This window comes from Salvia hispanica, chromosome 6 (assembly GCF_023119035.1).
Source record: "Salvia hispanica cultivar TCC Black 2014 chromosome 6, UniMelb_Shisp_WGS_1.0, whole genome shotgun sequence".
Classification (NCBI taxonomy): domain Eukaryota; kingdom Viridiplantae; phylum Streptophyta; class Magnoliopsida; order Lamiales; family Lamiaceae; genus Salvia; species Salvia hispanica.
The window spans coordinates 19,603,886-19,624,377 of record NC_062970.1 but is presented as its reverse complement, the minus strand read 5'-3'; the positions used below and the strand labels follow the sequence as shown (position 1 = coordinate 19,624,377).

Here is a 20,492-nt window from a genome sequence, read left to right as displayed (position 1 = left end):
ATAATATAAATTAATTAATTAAATAAAATTAGAAACAATATCATTATATGAAAATTATAAATGAAAAATCTACGTGAATAAACTTTTTTTAATTTCCTTAGTTATGACATGATTTTATAGCAATTACATAACATTTATGCTATTTCCTTCACCCGCAGTATGCACGACTCATTATATTTCTTTCAGATATGTATATAATATTAAATTTTTATCCATTAAAGAAGCGTAATATAGAAAAATCACTTATAAAAATTAGCACATAAACGTTGATTAAAATTTTTTGGATATTTACAGAAGTGCAAACACACATTATTTAAAAACAAATAAAGAAATAATCCAAACTTAAAAGTATGCAAACTTAAGTTGAATAAGTGGATTTCCAAGTCGTAAATACGAACACTCCAAAACAATAATAATCCTTAAGTTATTTGCATAAAATTAATCTAGGTATTACAAAACAAACATCAGTCTAACATATAAAATTCTGAACTAAGATATGACCACCATCAGTTCTCGCGGAAATAGGAATGAATTAGATATGGGAAGATAATATACTTGGGAATTGTAGAATACTTTAGAATTTACATTCTCTTTAGGTTAATAAGTAGACCGAAGTTGAACTACTTTGTAGGGAGCCAAAAACTTACACAATTGGGACCAAAGACTTCCACATGATTTAGACACTGTAAAAGTTTTTCCCACAATTTAATCAATTTTTTCACTTGCTTAACACAAGAATTAAGTATAGTAATTCTTACTCCATAGAGGTGAAGCATTACATACCTCTCGAACTTTCTATGGATCCAATTAACTTCTCGGACCTTTATACGATATCAAATCTTTTTGGAGGGACTGATTACACGAAAAATATCATTTAAAATCTGCTCAACCCGATTATAGCCATTCATTTTGATTGTTCCTATAACTATAAGCACTTTGCATATAAATCAATACAATTTATAAATTATAAGGAGTAAATTTCCTTACATAATAATAAAATAACAATTGAATCAGAACATAGCAGTGATAGCACGTTAAGAAGACACCTTTAGGAAATGAAAAAATAGCCATATTTGTTAGCATAACTATTTCCACGTTCAATTTACACAACCTAAAATCAAAAAGGACAATGAAAATAGGTAAATACTAAAACAAAAAATAATAATAAACAAAGAAAAAGAACCTCAAAGTGCTCGTCCAATTTTAGGAAGCATGAGGTGTGGAGTAGTATTTTTATAGGAAGAAAGAAGTTGAAAACTTAATGGCATGAAGACTTGGGTAGAAGAAAGGCTTTCTCCTGGATGTTCATCAAATAAAAACCTTCCACTCAATCACGTAGGCTTTTCATAGTTCACGCGTTTTCAGCTTTTAATCAAACATTTATACATTTTTAATTTAATATAAATTTTTAAAATTAAATGACAATCCTGTGAATCTCTCTAAAACTCCCCTTTTATATATTGTATAGATAGATTTCTTAATTAAGCGAAAATACTTATAACAATCCATTTTATCACTTAACAATTGATCGGCCTCACTATTTCATCTTTTCTTTATTTTATTTTGTTCCAACTAATTAAATTTCAAAGAAAAGATGTACTCCCTTCATTCCATAGTAATGGAGACAAAACTTTTCGGCGTGGAGATTAAGAAAAATTGTGTTAGGAGTTAAGAAAAGGGAGAATAAAGTGGAAAAATGAAAAAAAGGAAGAGAGATGAAGAGAAAAAAAGTAAGAGAGAGTAAAGTAGGTGTGGAAAAATGTGTTGACTTTTACTAAAAAGGGAAATAACCCTATTACTATGGAACGTACCAAAATGACAAAATGACTCTATATTACTATGGAATGGAGGGAGTATTAAACTTATAAAAATGACATTTATATTAAAAAAGACATTATATTAAAAATACAAAAAAAATTAAAATTAAAATGACATAATTGAAATGCTAAAATTACAATGTATTGAAAGCGAGGGATAATTTTTTTGATGTAAAAAAATGTATGATGAATGAAGTATTTATAGATGATTTATGGGATGAATTGGGGAATAAAAAAATTAAAAATGAGAGAAAATGGTAAATAAAGGTAATATTTGCGAAAGTGAGCAATTATTCTCTTTATCTTTTCTGATTTTTTTTTCAAACTTTTCTGATTTTTTATAAAATAAAAACTCAAACGGTCAAAACGACGTCCACTTGTGGGGTAAGTGGGCATCAACTTGTAATAAATAAATTTCTTTTTATAAATGCTTAAAATAGGTTTTACAAATAAAGCAATATAAACCATGCTCTTCATCTTATACCCCAAGCCCCGTTTGATAGCTATATTACGCCTAGATGAGGACAGTAATCTGGATTTATTTATGTATTTGGTAGCTATGTTACCTATTTTAATAGCCCGTGTTTTGTATCCGGCCCGCACAAAGCCCACTGAAAAATCATGTTTTAACCATACATGTAACTCTCAATTTTGCTACGTTATATATCAGGATACCTAGTTAATTTTAGCAAAATACATATTTACCCATAATTTAAAATTTTCTAACTCTAATCAAAACATAAACGCCTCATTCACTACACAAAAATTGCAACAAGAAGTTCTTCCACAATATTCTCATTCTGCCTCCCTCCAACCCTTCGGCGACTCAACCCTCCGGCGACTCTTCCAAACATATACTCGATTTATCTGCAATACCCACACAAAATTGCTCTCTTTATCTGCAACACATGAAAGAGTATATGCTCCATTTATCTGCAATACCCACGAAGACTGATTTTATATTGATACATCTACTCTCATCTCATTCTACTGATAAAATTTTTGGTTGTATCTATCTGCAATACCCAAAAATTTGCTCACTTTATCTGCAATACCCAAAAAATTGATCACTTTATCTGCAATACCCAAAAGAGTAGGCACCAATACAGCTGAATTTTAATTGATAAATCTGCTCTTATCTCATTCTACAGATTCAATTTTTGGTTGTATGTATCTGCAATACCATCAATTTTTGGTGCATAGTATATAAAGGAAGACGACGATAACCTACTCAAGTGAGGCAGATAGAGACATAAGATTTTTTCTCAGCAATTGAATGTTTGTTTTCCTCTTCAGTTTTCAACTAAATTATTGCAGATATTTTGAATGGAATATGCACACCCAAGCCCCATATTTTGCTGGTATCTGCAATATCGCAATCTACTAGTACTACAATTTTTGGTTGTATTTGCAATAGTACATTCTACTGATTCTGTTGATTTAATTTGTGTTGTATCTACCATGAATAATAAATTTTTCTTAAGCTCTATTTATTTGATTGCTAGCATTTTAAATTTTGCCATTGAAGTATTTTTTTACCTACTATATCAGCTTCAATCTTGTATCAAAATTGAATGGCCTGAATTCATTCTACTGATCAACTTCATTATAGCTCCAATAAATTTCCAAATACATGTAGGAAAAATATTTGGGCAAGAAATGAGGATAATTTAGTCATTAAGTTAAATTAATGAGGATAATTTTAACAATCATAATTATTTTTCTTATTCGTAACTTGTTGTACCAAACATCTAAATAGGATAACACACAATTATCTTTAGCTACCCAACACCCAATTAAGATAAGTTAACTAATTGAAACTATGATAACTATCAATAGTTATATCATGACTTGTCGAAACATGACATACCTACCTAACGGGGCCTGATAGGGTTGGATAGTCCCTCTTATCCATGTCTATCTCTTGTTTAATTGCCATGATATTCCTATCTCTAAGCCCGAAAAAAAGTGAAAAGCCCGCCTAGGCCCGGTGGACTATCTAGAAATTTGGGAATACACTATCTCACTAAAATCCTCCGATAGTAAGCTTTTTGTTCATGATAGTCATAATTGCCCAACATTCTTCTCTCACCCACTTTCTCTCTCTTTTGCAACTCAACTTTACCATATCTATCTTCTGTAATTCCCTCTTTCTCTCACCCTCTCTCTACTCTATCAAGAAGACCACATTGCTTATATCTTCTCTCACCGCGCCTCATGACTGATTTTGTTGATTTGGGCCTCTTTTGTGTTCTTCGTAGGGAGAAGTGACGAGAACCAAACGATTTCGAAGACTAGCCGCTGTTTGACTGTAGTCTCTCGCCCGTCGACAGATTTCTTCCTCTGCCATGTAGAAGATTTCTTCATCAACCGTAGATGAGGATTTTTCTAACTACATTAGTTTTTTTTTTATTTTTCGCAACTCAATCCATTTCTCGTGGATTGGGGTGGGAGCCTGTCGATTTGTTGTGTGTTCTATCGGTAAAATTCTATGGGTTTGTGTTGTCTTGCAAATCTTCTTTATTTTTTTATGATATTTTGAATATGATACAGGATGAAATTGTTTGGATTTAGAGAAGAAGAAGATGTATATAAGTAAGCTTTAATTATGTGCCTTAATGAAGAATAATCAAATCAATTTTGCTGTAATTAATAATAATATTTACCAATCAATTGTGAATCATTTAATTTATTTAATTAATCAATTATATAATTAAATTAATTTTAAAAAATATTCATTTAACATGTATAAAAGAAATTGAATATATAAGGGTATTTTTGTCCTTACAATTTTATATCTACAAAACTAATTTGTGTATCAAACAACATTTTAAAAAGACTATCTTAATAATATCTTACTTTCTGCCTGAAAACACTATCTCTATCTAGTTTTCTTGCACTATACCCTCATACCAATCAAAAAGACTATCTTGACAATATCTTACTTTTTGCCTGAAAACACTATCTCTATCTAATTTTCTTGCACTATACCAATCAATACACCCTATTACTATTTGACACTAACCATGTTGGTATCTTTTAATAAATCAAGCAATGAATAATTAATGTTGTACGCTAAATGTTATACTTACAAGGATTATTATAACAATTCTCAATCAGTTATAATAGGTCTTTAATACAACTAACAACCGATCCTTCCAATTAATTAAGTATACTAATTATGTAAAGAATAAAGATAAATATACATAAATTATACATGCACATAACATTCTTAATTTTTACATTTAATTAAAAATTAATTTTGTTATTTGTTATATTATTAGGTAGCAATAAGAAAGAAATGATGTAGAAACTTTATATCAAATTGTAACACGATTTCGAGCTTGATTCGTATTTTTATATAGTATTTAATATAAAAATTGTGTTTTTCTTTCTTGGGGAGTGTTATATTGCTAACTCAATATTTTATTGTTAACTACAACTAAATAATAGTCATTAGATATTCAAATTAAAGGCCTAGATCATCAACCCCGAAATGTCAATACGATCAACAAAAAACGTCAATAAGGCCATAGGATTAATTCCAAAAAATATCAATAGGGGTATTAATGTCAATTAACTACAGCATTAGTTATAACTAACTTTAAAAGAAATCTCAAAACTTTAAATTCATATAATATATATCAAATTAAAGATAATTTTATAAAGATTCCAACGATATACTATATGCATATTGAAGACTTAGAAATGTGCAGTGCAATGTGTGATATCTCTCGATCTAACAGGTCCAGAGGATTCAACTAGTTCACAAAGGCTAGAAGATAATGAAACTATCAGACATGGGTCGTTGGATGCACTCTATTTCTTCAAAACCTCAACCCACTATACTACAACTAGCACAGGGAAGTAAAGGATCGATCCCACGAGGATGGACGTGTTACGAAATTGCATTTGGGATGTTTTGGGAAAGGAGGTTGGCTGCTGCCACGCAATTTGTGGGTCGAGTACTAAAACTATTGGGTCTGAGAGATTTAAAAACTACTTTTACTCCACCTACTGGGTCTGAGAAATGAGAACGTACGGAACATGCATGACTTTGAGAAATGAAATATACGAAAGTTCTAAAACAACTGGAGTTAAACCGACTAGAATGACTTTCCTAATTTAGACAAACAAAAGTAAAACAAATAGTGGGGACCAATTTCCTTAAACGACCAGGGTCTGGAAAAGCATGCAGAAAAGTAAAAGACAGGCAGAAAGTACTGATAGGGTCTGGAAGAACATGCAGAAAAGCAGAAGTACATGCAGAATGTATTGACAAAAATCAAATCTGATTCTAACTACCAACAAACCTCATCTTCTTCATGAATCAAATGAAAATATCAGAAAGAACAGAGCATTTAACACCATAAAAACAGAGCAAACTTCAGATCTAAACTTAAAACGAGAAATTAAAGCCGAAACTAACAGATCTACGCTACTGGACCTAGAGAATGCAGAAACAGAAAGTAAAGAGCTATAATCATGCAAAACATAAACAACAAACACCAGATCTACGAAACTCCAACTCAAATCCACCACGATTCAACAAATCCAAACATCTCCATACGTAAATCCACAACCTCCAACAAAAAACCAACAGATCTCAGCTCCAAACATCCAATCAACAAGAACGAAAGCGAAAAGCAAGAAATAAGCATCAACTCAGCGAGATCCAACAAAAACCAACATAAACTTCCATAATAACGAGAAATTAGAGGTCACCAAACCAAACCGGCCCGGCTAAACCGGCCCGGAACCGTCACCGGCGGTTCGGAACCGTGAACCGAAACCGCGGTGACGGTTCGAAACCGGATAAGGTTCGGCGGTTCCGATGGGCCGGTTCAGATGGGTTGCAATGAAGCATTTGCCTTTCAATTTTTTTTATGACAAAAAATATGAAGTTACTATGCAAACCGCTTTTAATGTCGGTGCTAAAAGAATACCCGCAACTTCACATCAAAGATCTAACAACAGACAATTTTTTGAGAAGCAAAGAGAAGTAACACGTTTTTTGTCCACTTTGGGTCACAAAGTAAACATTTGCTCTAATGTGTGGACTGATGCTTTTCAAAGAAGTTCTTATATGGGCATTACATGTCATTATTTGGACAATAGTTGGACGTTGCACAAGCGTTTGATTGGTTTAGACAATTTCCTACGCCACACCCCGCACCCGCAATTGCTGCTTTAATTATTCAAGTTTTGAATGAATATAGATTGTGCAATAAGGTCTTTTCTGTTGGTTTTGATAATGCAACCGCTAACACTGCAAGTATTGCCGACTTAATTGCGGCTTGTGCCCCGGTTATAAATGGTAAGTATTTTCATCAAAGATGCATTTGTCATATTTTAAATTTATGTGTACAAGATGCTCTTTCTTTTTGGCAAAAGCATGTTGATCCTATTAGAACTGTCGTAAATTTGATTCATTGGAAGCCTTAGATTGGTAATAATTGGAAGAAATATTGTCATCAAAAGAAAATCAGGTACACAAATTTTTCTATTGATGTGTCTACTAGATGGAACTCCACATATGATTGTTTGAACTCTACTTTGGAGCATATAGATTATTTGATTGATTTTTTTAGGACTTATCCCGTTGTTGATTTATATCTATCGCATGCATGTTGGGAGCAAAGCATGAGTTTGTTTAAATTGTTCAAAGGTTTCAAAAATGCGATTGTTGAGTTATCGGGTGTTTATTATTGCACATCTGTTCGTATTTTAGAGCATTGCATGTATATATCACTTGGTTTTAAGACGGCTATGAAAAATTCCGTTACAAATCCTGAGTTGATGTGTGTTTTATATTATATGATTGACAAATGGCTTAAGTATTTCAGTGAGATTCCAACGGTGTTTTTGATTGCAAAGGTTTTGGATCCGAAATGGAAATTAGTCGGTACCTTGAAGATTTTAGAATTTTATTACAACAATTTGAGTTCTATTGACCTTCAACCACTTCGGTCTTTGCAATCGGACACCAATGAGGACTACAACATAAATTTGTCCGAAACATTCCAAATAAACCTCCCCAATCTCTCCGTCATCAAACATGCATTTGAGTTTGAGTTGCGAACTCTCTTTGCCGAATACGAAGCCAAGTACAACAGTACCCACCAAGTGAGACAACGACCCACCCCTCATCAACAATACAGTTTTGGGTTCTTTCAAGTTGATGACCCCGACGCACAATCCCAATTGGCCGACCTATACGGTTACACCACCAGCGGCAGTTCGTCGGCAAGGACGGTAAGTGAGTTAGATTTATATTTTGACTCACGCTTTTCTTTGAATGAAGATGAAGGTCCCGTTCCCAACCAAATCGACGTCCTCGATTGGTGGGGAACACATGAGAAAGATTTTCCCATACTTGCATCAATGGCCAAAGAGATTTTTTCAATACCGGCTTCCATTGTCGCCGTCGAATCCGCTTTTAGTGTTGGAGGCAACGTCTTGGACGATAGAAGAAGTAGACTATCCGGCCAAAATATGGAAGCCACCATGTTACTTGACGATTGGTGTTCGGCTGACATTAGAGACCAAGAGCTAGATTGGAACACCTAAGTACAAACCGACCAAGACTACTACCCCAACGAAGAAGAAGAAGAAGAACAACAACAATGAGGTGGAGTGAGAGGTCTACCGCCGATTGCCGAATAGGTAAGTAAGGTAAGAGAACTACGTGGACTTTGATTCATTAATATAATTGAGCATTAAGGATACGTAAGCAACCCAACTTAAATTTTAAATTTAAGTTGGGCTCAAGTCTTTTTCCTTTATTTCTTTTTTTTTCAATTGTTTCAACTTTAAAATATACAAATACAATTATATAATTGTATTTGTATATACTCTAATCGGTGAAGAAGACTTCTTTATAAGACTAAATCCGGGAGACTTTTGACAATTCTATCATGATTGTTGATGGTTAAATTAAACTCAACAATTAAGGTTGAATTGCTAAATGTATCCTCAATTTAGTTATCTAGAAATATCTCCTTCGCCGACTAAGAGTATATATATATACTATCTATTTACATTTATAATTTATTGTTTTTTACTTCAAGTTCTTTTATTTAAATTGTTATACAAACTAACAAGCATGTATTATGTTATGTATTAAGTCTTTTGACTCTTTTGTAATTTCAATTTTCAACATTTGTATTTGTAATATCGACATATCGTTCAAATTTGTATAATTGTATCAATAAAATTCCAATTGTCCAACTCCAATGTCGACTTCTACTCTATTTGTCAATTGTCATTCTCGTTTTATTTATTTATTCGATAATAAAAGACTACAACTATAACTATAAGGTGTAATTTGTAATTAGTACTGTAAATGAATAAATTTAAAAAAAATAATAAAAAAAACCAAATTTGAACCGGCGGTCCAAACCGGAACCGGCCCGGAACCGTCTGGAAACCGCCGATCTTGAATCGTGTCTGAACCGGTTCAAGAACCGGAACCTAGACGGGCCGGTTCAGGTTCAGCATTTTTTCGAACCTGAATCGCCGGTTCCGAACCGGGAACCGGCGGTTCTTGAACCGTGGTGACCTCTAGTATTAGCTCATAAGCATATACACTACTGTATACATTAATGAATTTACATCAGATCACAATCTGGTTAATTTGAATATCACTTCACTCTGCAAATGCTAAACCTAAATGTCAACAGGCTCTGCATATATTCTTAAATTCAGCTTTCCGAAGATTCACAAATTGAACACGGCGATTCAGGGGAAATATTTCTGAGCAGTTACTCAATATTCAATCGAGGTGATGATTTATTCGTTACTTCAATTATAGATCTGATGTTTTGCAGCTTTTATCTTCGATTTGCTGCTATACCGTTAAATGCATCGCAAATTCGGGTCCAATTGTGTCATTGTATCTTCATTTTATCAGCTGTTATTAGACAATGCTGTCGATTTTGGCGCTTATTATGATTAGTTCTGAGCTCTGTTGGTTTATGTTTCGTTTGTTGGGTGCAATTAGAAGCTAAGCGATTTATGCCGTATATGGTGAACAATTATGTCGGCAAGAGGTAACATTTTGAGTATTTAAATCACTAGAATTTATTGTTCCAAACCTCGGAGGCTGCAGTGTCGTGATTAGGAGAAAATGAATGATCTATGGTGCTAATTAGTATAATGTTCATAGCTTTCGTTAATGATGGAAAGTTGCACAGTTTTGGGTTATTTTGTGTGAGTAGTACCAGAAGTAAGAAATTGCAATTCTGGAGGTTTTAATTCCAACCTATCTGAGCTATAATTCATCTTACCAGGAATATCTGAATGGAATCAGAAACTGCCAATTCATCTCTACCACAGCCCGGGCAAGATTCTAATGTTGGATCTTCACCCTCCAATGTCGTGGAGAAAGCAAGCTCAGCACAGGGTCCAACTTCAGTGTCATCTACATCTGCCATTTCCGCTTGGGCCAGAGGTCTTAAACTTGCGCAAACGCAACAGGAACCAAAGAAAACGAATCCTGGGAATTTCACTTTTGCACGCCTTGCTAGTGGGCTTGGATTGCAAATTCCTTCAAAATCAGATGAAAATGCGGACAAAGGTTCTGCGCCTGCACAATCAGGTGTTATAGGATCTCTTACTAAAGGAATAGTTGATTCCTCTTTAAATGCTGTGAAGGCTGTGCAAGTAAAAGCCAGACACATTGTCTCACAAAATAAGCGAAGATACCAGGTAGGAACTGCTATCATAACTGATTTCATTTGAGAAAGATGTTCAGCAATCTTCCTAACTTTCTTAGTACTTTTGTTTCTATACTATTGCTGTTTCAGCTCTGGGTAGCTAACACTGATATGTCTTGTAAATTTGAAGCCAGATATAATAGGGAAAAAAAGAAATTAAGAAGTAGAAAAGAACTTAGCATCACAATGAAACTAGTCCTAATTAGTTATGAAGTTTACAACACAACCCTTGTTTACCTTCACAAAAAAAAATTGATACTTGCGACAGATGGCTTAACTTGTAGAGTGTCGCCTTTATGCCACAGGTATATGGTTCTTGGAATGTGAGGTGTATCTTGAGTTTTTATTTTCGTATCTCGAAACTCGTCACTTGTATTATTACTGATACAAATCCATAGGGTTTCATCCTAAAACCAATTGGTGATAGGAGAAGTGAACCATTAGACTTATATAGTGGTTTTAGCTCTCTTTACACCGACGTGGGATATTGTTATAGTTATTTTTATTTCATTTGCCAACAATTACTTTTGGCAAAGGAATACTTATGTGCAATGTTTATTATGGCATCTATCATTTTATGCTTCATGGCTCTTTATATAGCGTTCAAGCAAACAATCAATTGTTTGTAAATGTAACCCCTCATCAGTCTCTCTTTTTCTTCTTTTCATATTCTACGTAATACATAACAATAAATTTGGTTTATAAATCGCTTTATTTTTCAACTGTAATCAGGAAGGAGGATTCGACTTAGATATGACATACATAACCGAGAACATAATCGCTATGGGGTTCCCTGCTGGTGACCTAAGCTCTGGTTTATTTGGATATTTTGAGGTTAAGGCCCCTTTAATATCTCGAAATCCTCATAGTTTTTTCGGGGTCTCTTTTATAAATGTGCTCCAAACATTATACAGGGATTTTATCGGAATCATATGGAGGAAGTGATCAAGTTTTTTGAGACTCATCACAAGGTATCTTTCTAGAAGCATTTTCTTTTTTACGTACAACCAAATGTAAAAAAGTCCATACATGATACTCCACCTCAATAAAGCACATTGTTTTTTCTATGTGGTAGTGGTATTTAGGTTGGACCAATTGATATCATAAAGATGATTGAGATGACGAAACGAACTCAAGAACAGAAAGTAACAAACACTCCTCCGAAGAGGCCACGTATTTGCTGAACTCCAAGTTATATTTCTGAATGGTGAAAAATGTACGACACAATAGCCCGAAAAATATGAAATTGACTAAATCCTAGTAAAATCCAGGGACTATATACTTATTATGGGTTTGACTCTTAGAAAACTAACATAATAATCAAAGACTCGCTCAACTAATAAAGTAAGACTCAACAATGACTAAAGATATATATAATCAATAAAACGAATAATTACTGCTGCTCACCTATCGTAGCTAATTCGACAGGGCATAAACTTTGAATGAAGAGAATTCAATTGGATACTAAGGATAATATTGGTAGATTTGAATCCCATTATTCCCATATTTATACATTCTCAATAGTATCTTAAGTTTCTACTGTCTAGCTTCTTGTGGTTTCATAATGTTTCCGGTGCCTAGGTCACATTCACATAATTTGTCTTGTACAATTCTCTTTACATTTTTATGCTTCTGAAACAGTTCTATATTTGCAGGGAAAATATAAAGTATATAATCTTTGTTCAGAGAGGTTGTATGATGCTTCACTATTTGAAGGAAAGGTACATACTTGGTGTTAAAATATTTACTTTGAACTGAATGAACGTGCTTTAACTATTCAAACGTATAAGATCCAGCTAAAGTGCATAGGATGGTCCATTTGATAACCTCTAAGATTTGATATTGTTTTATCTGAAAAAGTTGAGACTTATCATAGTACTCAATCATGAAAGTAAAAATGTACAACTGCTTGTGTTCACCTTTTCACCTTCCTGCACTCACCATATAAAGTCCATTGGTATTTTTAAGAAAAGAACTACCTTGACTAAAATAGTCAGCTGATTATTGTGTTGTGATTATTTTTTATTGTTCGCAAAACAAATACTGGAAAGATGGTTGTTTGTTGCTTCTTAAATTTGGGCAGGGTTCTTGGGGTGAAGGGTGGCTTATCTGGTCAAGGTGCTAAATAGATACTCCACTTTGATGTTGTTACCTAGAGTTGTTCGCAAGCTTTGAGCTTCTTTTTGTGTGACTTTATTGATCAGAGGAACTAAAATATTAAAAAGAATGAGCAATGAGAGCTGAATCAAGAATAAAAGCGAATGCTGTTTGCTCATTTTATTTTAGTTTGATCCTACTGGAAAGTGAAAATTGTTAACTTATCTAAGTTTAAAAATTAAACAAGACAAATGCACTTGTCTCACTTTGTATAAATTTTTCATTTTTGTTCAGGTTGCATGTTTCCCATTCGACGATCACAATTGCCCCCCTATCCATCTCATAAAATTGTTCTGTCAAAGTGCTTACTCATGGTTGAAGGAGGACATTTTAAATGTGGTAGTTGTTCACTGTAAAGCTGGGAAGGCAAGGACAGGATTGATGATATGTAGCCTTCTTCTGTTCTTAAAGGTAAAACATATTTTACAATAAAATTATTGGTCCTGTTTTCAGGGAGGTTCAGCTCCTTTTATTTGTTATCGAAAAACTTTAACTTTGTCTCTAACTGCAGTTCTTCCCAACTGCTGAGGACTGCATTAGTTACTATAACCAACAAAGATGTGTTGATGGGAAGGGTCTTATTCTTCCAAGCCAGATTGTTAGTCATATATTCCCTTATACAACGATTCTGTGGAATCTAGTATACAAGACACAACTGACTGTTTTTGTGAATTAATCAGAGGTACGTGAAATATTTTGAGCGGATCTTGACGCAGTTTAATGGTGAAGCTCCCCCTGGACGTAGGTACATTTCTGAACATTTATTTCCCGATGTAGAGGTTGATTTTATAAAGGTACTGACAACATCGTGTTGCAGGTGCATGCTAAGAGGGTTTAGGCTTCACAATTGTCCATATTGGGTCAGACCTTCTATTACAATATCTAATCATAATGGTAATCAGTCGAATTTGCTTTTCTATTCATTCAAAGTGTTGAATCCATTTCGCCATCTTCCAAGAAATACTAATATTGTTGAATTTTTCCCGGTGCCTTTCACTTGAGAATGATGATGCAATTATTCTCACTCTCCTGGCAATCCTATTTTATAATAACTTTCAATGTTATACTTCGTTATATTGTTTACAAACAGTAGTTAATCTTACATGGGCTTTACCCATGAACTATAATTTTACAGGAATATTGTTTTCCACGAAGAAGCATCCAAGAACCAAGGATCTCATGGTATCTTTCTTGGGTTACTTAATCTGATTTTATTAGAATATAGTTGTGCAGTTTTTAAATTTATTTTCTGAAGAACAGATAATCTCCTGTATTTCACCTTGATCTCTGCTTGAGATTTTGAGGTCTTATTCCATCAGTTCTTGATCACTATACGACATTCATCTTTTCTGCTTTGCAGCCTGAAGATTTCTGGATCCGTGCACAAAAGAAGGGAATTGTGGTTTTTGCCTTGCCAGGGGAACCTGGTCTTACCGAACTAGTGGGAGACTTCAAGGTTCATTTTCATGATCGCCAAGGAGATTTCTACTGGTCTGTACATTATCATTTTCATTGTCATTATCTCTTTAGTCTATGTTCTATAAACTGCATTTGAGGATTCATCAACCCTTATCACTGATTTGAGAGTTGTAGTCTTGTAGACATTGAAGTAGGTTAAGATTTTTGAAAAATTCGGAGTTTGATTGGGGTTACAGATTCATAGAGTTAGCCTGTTGTTGCGACAGTGCGTTCACGATATGATATCTGTAACAGCTCATATGTTCTTTCTTACAGTACCTTTGGATATTTGTTTGGAAATACATAATTAGCATGATTGTTAAATATACATTAACCAATTTTTGTCTGTACTCAGTTGGATGAACACATCATTGATGGAAAATAGAGTGATTCTGGCTGCTTCTAACCTTGATGATTTCGATAAAGTAAGCTCCTTTGATATCAATTTTAATGGTTTCACGGCTACCACGAATACGTCACTCCTTTCTTGTGAAATAAGGATGAGGAGCAAGTTTCTTTCTTTTTTGTGTCTGCTCTCATTAACTGGCACTATCACATGCAGAGAAAGTTGCCTTCACCAGGGTTTCACGTCGAAATCGTCATGGTAGACTACGATGGAACTGCCCCATCAAAGACGAGAGCTGATGACAGTACAAAGGGCGCAGATGGAAAACAGCAGGATGCTCCTTCAAGTAGTGAAAATAAAGACCCTTCTTCTCAACAGAACAAACAAAACAATGAAGACGATGTATTCTCGGACAGTGATGGAGAAGAACATGCACCTTCAAGAAGCAGCACGGTGGATCAGCGCCCCATCTCCGTTGCAGGAACTGCTCCACAGTCCGAACAGGCCAGCAAATCTGAGCGTGTCTCGTCTGTATCTCATCAAATGGAACGCCTTTCTGTGGGTAGGGAGTCAACGAGTTCTCAGTCTCAGTCGAAAGAAGTAAAAGTTGACGAGGTTGAGAGGCCTTCTTCCACAATCCCCAACATGGGCTCCACAGACATCAAGGCCATTGCAGCAGATGCTTCAGTTTTCAGTTTTGGAGATGATGAAGATGATGAAAGTGATTGAAGAGACCAATCTCATATGGTGGATTTTGTGTTTTTCTTTTTAAGTTGGTCTCAAAATTGGAACTTGTTTAGATTCATCACTCTATTCTATTTAAAGAACTATTTGCATTCCAAAACACAAGAAATGGATTAACACTTCAAATAAAGCTTTGGGGCCTCAAAAAATGTGTTCACTCAAAATTTTAGTCACCTATTATAGGACTTAAACAAAACTACAGCAACTCAATGAAGTTGAAAAATATCCAAATAAGGAAAAGAAAATGTAAAATATTAAAAATACAGAAGCAGCATTGACTAGCTACAAATGAGAACAATTCACCAAGGCTACCTTCTCCTTTCTTCACCATGCTTCTCACAGAAGGGGCCGATGCTTTCGAGGTCAAAAACAGACCTCGTAAAATCACCTATTTCGTTAGTAGATGTCACCATTTTGTCCAAAGCAAGGCAGCTCTCAGACATTAACATGGAACTGTTCTAGAGTCCTTGTTTCCTTGCAAGTGCAGCAATTATTTTATTCAAGCTCGAAATTTCAGTTTCTCTTTGACTTAGCTCTTGCTCCAATCTTCCGATCTCTTTCAGATGCATTTCACAATGATCCGAGCATTTATTAGAACTCTCAAGCTGTATCAAAGTTTCATCTGTTCTTGGCTTTTTCACTGTCCCGAGACTGTCATCTTCTGCTGGCCTCTTCTTTGTTTCATGGCCAACAGAATCATCAGCAACAATTTTACAAACATAAAATGAACCAGTTGTTCTGGAATCAAGCTCAAATTTTACAAGCTTTTGTGGCCGTCCACATGAGTCCTAGCAAAGTTGGATAAAAACGCATCAAAATTAATAAATGGAAAATAGTAAGATGGATTTTATCAATATCAGCTTTCTTTAAGTCTGGAACATTCTGATGGACAAGCACGAGAAAGTAATACAGACAACGATTACACACCTTTTCCCGTTCACCGTCAATATTCGCGAATGCCTTGATTGCCTTTTGCTGAGTGCTGAATATAGCAAAGGCTGAATATGTTTTTCCTTTTTTTACCTGCAGATGGACTTATCAAATGGCATAAAATGATAATTGAGGATGTTATCATACTTAAAGCTTATACGAAAGTAGTCATGGCACATTTTCAAGATGGCCAAGGCATCATATGCCAAAAATGGCAGAAGACAGTATAGTTGAAAAGCTTGATATAAATCTATGATGGATTGCGCTAATTGACTGAAATAAAATAAGAACGCTGGTCTTTGACATTAATTAGTTTTATTTGGTAAGCAATTGATGAATATGTTTGGTGGATTTATTGTCCTGGTTATAGAGCCCTTTACCTTTTCAAGCAACTAGTACTTAGAACCTATAGTTCGAAATTGTGTTAAACTAACTAACAGTAAAAGAATAACATAGGAAGTCAAGGCATTGTAAATTAAAGAAATGACGGTAGATTTGTCTAACCTTCACTTCAATAGAAAAGTCTCCAGGAAGAACATTCTTCAAATCTTCAACAGAAATGTTGGCAGGGACCCTATGTATGAGCAACCTCGCCTTATCCAAGTCTTTTACCTGAAGTAAAATGCATCTGAGTGCATGTCATGATTAAAATGTTCTAGAGAAAAAGTGAATGCCAATTGATGTCACCTCCTCAGCTACAATATCATCAATCTTTCCCTCTAATCTAGCCAATACAAGCTTCATAGCGGCACGTGCATCATCCAAACAGTTGTGCAGATTTCCCTTCCGGAGCTCATAGCCTAACAAAGCCTGGCATACCACACAGGGTACAGAATAAGGAATGGCAGTTGGTGTACACACTAACATATTAAGGCATAAAAGGGTACTACTCCAAGCAGGATTGATACATTAAAATTGACGGGATGGTGGAATTAAGAATAAGATGTTCCACATCACATCTGTCCAAATTCATGGAAATAAAGCCTACCTTACACAACAAACTCAGTGAAGGTTTTCTGTTGGTACGATTTGCGTACTTGAAGACATATGACGTGTCAATCACCCTTGTGCAGTCTAACTTCATTGCTGCCAAAAACAAAAGATAGAAACCAAGAAATATAGGAGATTACCAATAAATCATCATTCTAAAAAGTTTAACATATAATGCAGAGTCGAACTAGCATAGCCTATAATCATAGCTGGACATCGTGTATGTATAAGGGTGTCTCCGGCGGCGCCCCTCCCACTCGCCCTTCCCATGCCACGTCAGCACTAGCCCCTCCCATTCCACTGCCACATCACTAGCCCTTCCAACTGCACTAGCCCTTCCCACTCGCCCCTCCCACTAGCCCTTCCCACTGCACTAGCCCTTCCCACTCGCCCCTCCCACAATTAAATTAATTCACAATTAAATTAAAATTCACAGAATTAAAATTCGACACAAATACGAACGGGAAATACGAATATTTCAATAAAAAAAAAACATACATCATTCGAAAAAAAAAAATTACATAGTAGATAGAAAAAATTACATTGTAGAGAGAGAAACTTGTCAACACAAGTAGTGTGAATGAAATGACGTTGGAGGAGCCCTATTTATAGAGTTTAAAAAAAAAAAAAAAAAAAAATTTAAAATGTCGGACGTCCGAGTGGGACGGGCGACCTTCGCCACAGTGGCGCCCGTCCCACTCGCCCGTCGACGGGAGGGGCGAGGCCATCGCAGGGGCACTCGGGACGGGCGTGGGCGCCCTTCCCGCCCACTATGGCGCCCGTCAGGTCGCCCGTCCCCGACGGGCGAACGGGAAGGGCGCCGTTGGAGACACCCTAAGTTTAACATGTAAAGCAATGGAACTTACCTTGGAGATCGTTATTGAGACTGTGGCCAACTAAAATGGTTTCATGTGATAGTAACTTCCTCATAGACTTCTGTAACATGCCACATAAAGCAAACAAATGAGAAATCAGAATATAGATGTTGATGTATCCAAACAACAGAAAAGTATACCTGCACATCATTCAGTGTATAAGTCACTCCATCCAAATCCTTTGCAGAGATTCCAGTTATATCCGTTCGATAATCAGCAATAGCTTTGTTTGGATTTACAACTTTATCAAGTTTAACCTACGATGAAAAAAATGAAATTAAATTTTAATAGGCATGCACATAAATAGGAAAACCATTGATGTCGAACGGATAAGATTTTCAACCAAGTGTCTTTTGAAATACATTGAACAATAGCGTTTGGAGTGGATACCTTCAAATGGCGGTCTACTGCACAGACCTTCACCAAAGCTTCAGTTCCATCTTCACAAAGAACCATCTCACAATCTATAGCAATAATCTCTGTAGATTTCATTGCCTTTGACTTCTTTTTATATTTTACAACCATCCATTCCTACAGAGAATAAAAAAATGGCAGACAGGTGAAACTACCAACAAAAGCACCATAACACACATGAAAAAATTGATGAAAAATTGTATAATGCAACATAAGGCAATTTGACGATGAGTGTTGGCTAACCCATTGTATATTAACTATTAAGAATGTTGAAACCTGAACAGTATTTTATGTGGCAATTACAAACACATTTCACAGGTATGCATACAGATGAATTTAATTAACCTACCAGCTCATGAGAGGGGAAGGAATAATCAACAGGGTACTGAGGATGCTCCAAAGTCAAACGGACTAGCTTCTGCATTAATAGAAACAACTCGGTAAGCAGTTTCATTATCAAGGTCCTTAACCACAGATGAAGATATTCAATTCAAACCTGTTCCGCAGTTTCATCATCAGGAGAATCTTTCTTAAGTTGTTCCACATCTTGGCGGTTAGAATGACACTTCAATACTTGCTTGAAGAACTGTAACACGACATGTAAGAACAATATTCAATACCTGTGCACACATTTCAATCAACATATAAACTTCGCCCAAACCTATGTTTACCTTCAAATCATCGTCTTGCAAGAAAGTCTTCAAAAAGGCACCTAAATCGTCAACAGACCTTCGTGAAGGATCGCTCAAACTTGCCCCAAACTTCTTGTCATGGGCTTTGAGAAATTCTTTCCAACCACCTTTACTCCCAGCCATTCCTTTCTTCTGTGCTAATTTCACCATTTCTACTAAAACCTAATGAGAAACGTACAATAAAAATGTAAACTCTAAGCTAGGAATAACCAAAATCTAATAATACCACTGTTATCATCTCAGGTATACAAACATGTAAAAGTAAAAAATCTTTAACCAACCAAGTTCTTTAGCAAGGATTTTAAAATCACATTCAGTTGAAATAAACAGCAGCAGAGGAAACACACAAACATCACTAAACCAAAAAAAGCACATTAACAATGAGGAAACAGCTTGAGCTGATGCATGATATCAATGTAAAAACTTACCTCCTTTTTTGCAGAGGCGACTAACTCGTCCATTGTTGGCTGTGAAAAACGTGGGCGGAATTCGGAATTCTCTCCTGTTAGGGTTTATGCAGAAGTGAAATTTATTACACTAAATATCAAAGCTGAAGAAATCGCAGTGATGATATTTTCGCGGCAAGATAAGTTGTGCTTTAAATCAAACTCTTGTCGATAAAACCTAACGAATTTGAAGAATCTGACTGAAAATATGGTTGCGACGAATCGACAACAGCAACAACGATTACTTGCAATTCTAATATGAATATGAAGTTAGATACTAACTCTGGGGCAAAAATTTGAACTTGATTGTTTACAAATAACTAAATAAACTTGTTAAGAAAGTCGGGAGAAGAAGGATGAAGAGTGAGAGTGTTTCGTCGGAAATGGAAGAAGAAGACGACGGCGGGAGAGAGAGAGAGGGTATGAGGGTTAGATGATTCGAATTTGGGCCTTTCATAATTTTTAAAATGAGCACTAAATATTGGGCCTCAAATAATTCATGGTTCAGTATAAAACGACTATACAAATTAAATCATTATATATTAGATCATGACATTTGTAAATAAAATTGGTCATGCTGTATGAGGAGTGATTAGTACATAATTTATTGACATGAATTTATTTAAAGTATTATATTTTTAAAGTAAAAAAAGTAAAACAATAATATTTTAAAATAATGAATTATACATAAAGTATAATCAAGACAATAATAATAATAATAATAATAATAATAATAATAATAATAATAATAATAATAATACAAAATGCTCTATACATAATTATATAGAATAAAAATATTTTGAAATATTATTATTTTAATATACTAGACTAACCAATTAAATTATAGGTACTCCATTTATTGATTTATTCCAAGATAGCTTAATTGTATTCCTTTCGAGTTGTGTC

The 20,492-nt window shown here is 34.8% G+C and overlaps 2 protein-coding genes and 1 long non-coding RNA gene across 4 annotated transcripts; 2 read left to right on the top strand and 1 right to left on the bottom strand.

Moving 5' to 3' along the window:
* Window positions 1–3,769: 3,769 nt before the first annotated feature.
* Window positions 3,770–4,331, top strand: LOC125197471. The gene is made up of 2 exons (XR_007172073.1): window positions 3,770–3,956; window positions 4,079–4,331. It is a non-coding gene; the product is annotated as an uncharacterized LOC125197471 (long non-coding RNA).
* A 5,101-nt stretch (window positions 4,332–9,432) lies between these two features.
* On the top strand, window positions 9,433–15,594 carry LOC125193879 (phosphatidylinositol 3,4,5-trisphosphate 3-phosphatase and protein-tyrosine-phosphatase PTEN2A-like). Its single transcript, XM_048091813.1, has 13 exons — window positions 9,433–9,600; window positions 10,109–10,526; window positions 11,267–11,368; window positions 11,449–11,505; window positions 12,190–12,255; window positions 12,926–13,102; window positions 13,203–13,289; window positions 13,372–13,436; window positions 13,509–13,585; window positions 13,827–13,873; window positions 14,052–14,182; window positions 14,505–14,574; window positions 14,712–15,594. The coding sequence occupies exons 2-13, from the start codon at window positions 10,119–10,121 to the stop codon at window positions 15,222–15,224; spliced, it is 1,800 nt and encodes a 599-aa protein (XP_047947770.1). The 5' UTR covers window positions 9,433–9,600; window positions 10,109–10,118; the 3' UTR covers window positions 15,225–15,594.
* On the bottom strand, window positions 15,366–20,025 carry LOC125193881 (small RNA degrading nuclease 1-like). 2 transcript variants are annotated; one of them, XM_048091815.1, is made up of 13 exons: window positions 19,869–20,025; window positions 19,569–19,642; window positions 19,120–19,302; window positions 18,945–19,034; window positions 18,798–18,866; window positions 18,425–18,565; window positions 18,175–18,291; window positions 18,026–18,095; window positions 17,158–17,255; window positions 16,857–16,979; window positions 16,674–16,781; window positions 16,167–16,262; window positions 15,366–16,027 (listed from the first exon to the last, which is right to left on the bottom strand). In XM_048091815.1, the coding sequence occupies exons 2-13, from the start codon at window positions 19,599–19,601 to the stop codon at window positions 15,698–15,700; spliced, it is 1,458 nt and encodes a 485-aa protein (XP_047947772.1). In that variant the 5' UTR covers window positions 19,602–19,642; window positions 19,869–20,025; the 3' UTR covers window positions 15,366–15,697. The 2 variants fall into 2 exon arrangements, with proteins under 2 accessions (XP_047947772.1, XP_047947771.1); XM_048091814.1 differs by having other exon boundaries at window positions 19,569–20,023.
* Between the last annotated feature and the right edge of the window lie 467 nt (window positions 20,026–20,492).

What these genes read in the sequence shown, in the direction of transcription:
- LOC125193879 (XM_048091813.1), top strand. Translation starts at nt 10,119, where the DNA reads ATGGAATCAGAAACTGCCAATTCATCTCTACCACAGCCCGGGCAAGAT. An exon ending in TACAATATCTAATCATAATG is followed by an intron (nt 13,586 to 13,826) that starts GTAATCAGTCGA and finishes ATAATTTTACAG; the next exon opens with GAATATTGTTTTCCACGAAG. An exon ending in CAAGAACCAAGGATCTCATG is followed by an intron (nt 13,874 to 14,051) that starts GTATCTTTCTTG and finishes TCTGCTTTGCAG; the next exon opens with CCTGAAGATTTCTGGATCCG.
- LOC125193881 (XM_048091815.1), bottom strand. Translation starts at nt 19,601, where the DNA reads ATGGACGAGTTAGTCGCCTCTGCAAAAAAGGAG. An exon ending in ATGATATTGTAGCTGAGGAG is followed by an intron (nt 16,782 to 16,856) that starts GTGACATCAATT and finishes ATTTTACTTCAG; the next exon opens with GTAAAAGACTTGGATAAGGC. An exon ending in TTGACGGTGAACGGGAAAAG is followed by an intron (nt 16,028 to 16,166) that starts GTGTGTAATCGT and finishes CAACTTTGCTAG; the next exon opens with GACTCATGTGGACGGCCACA.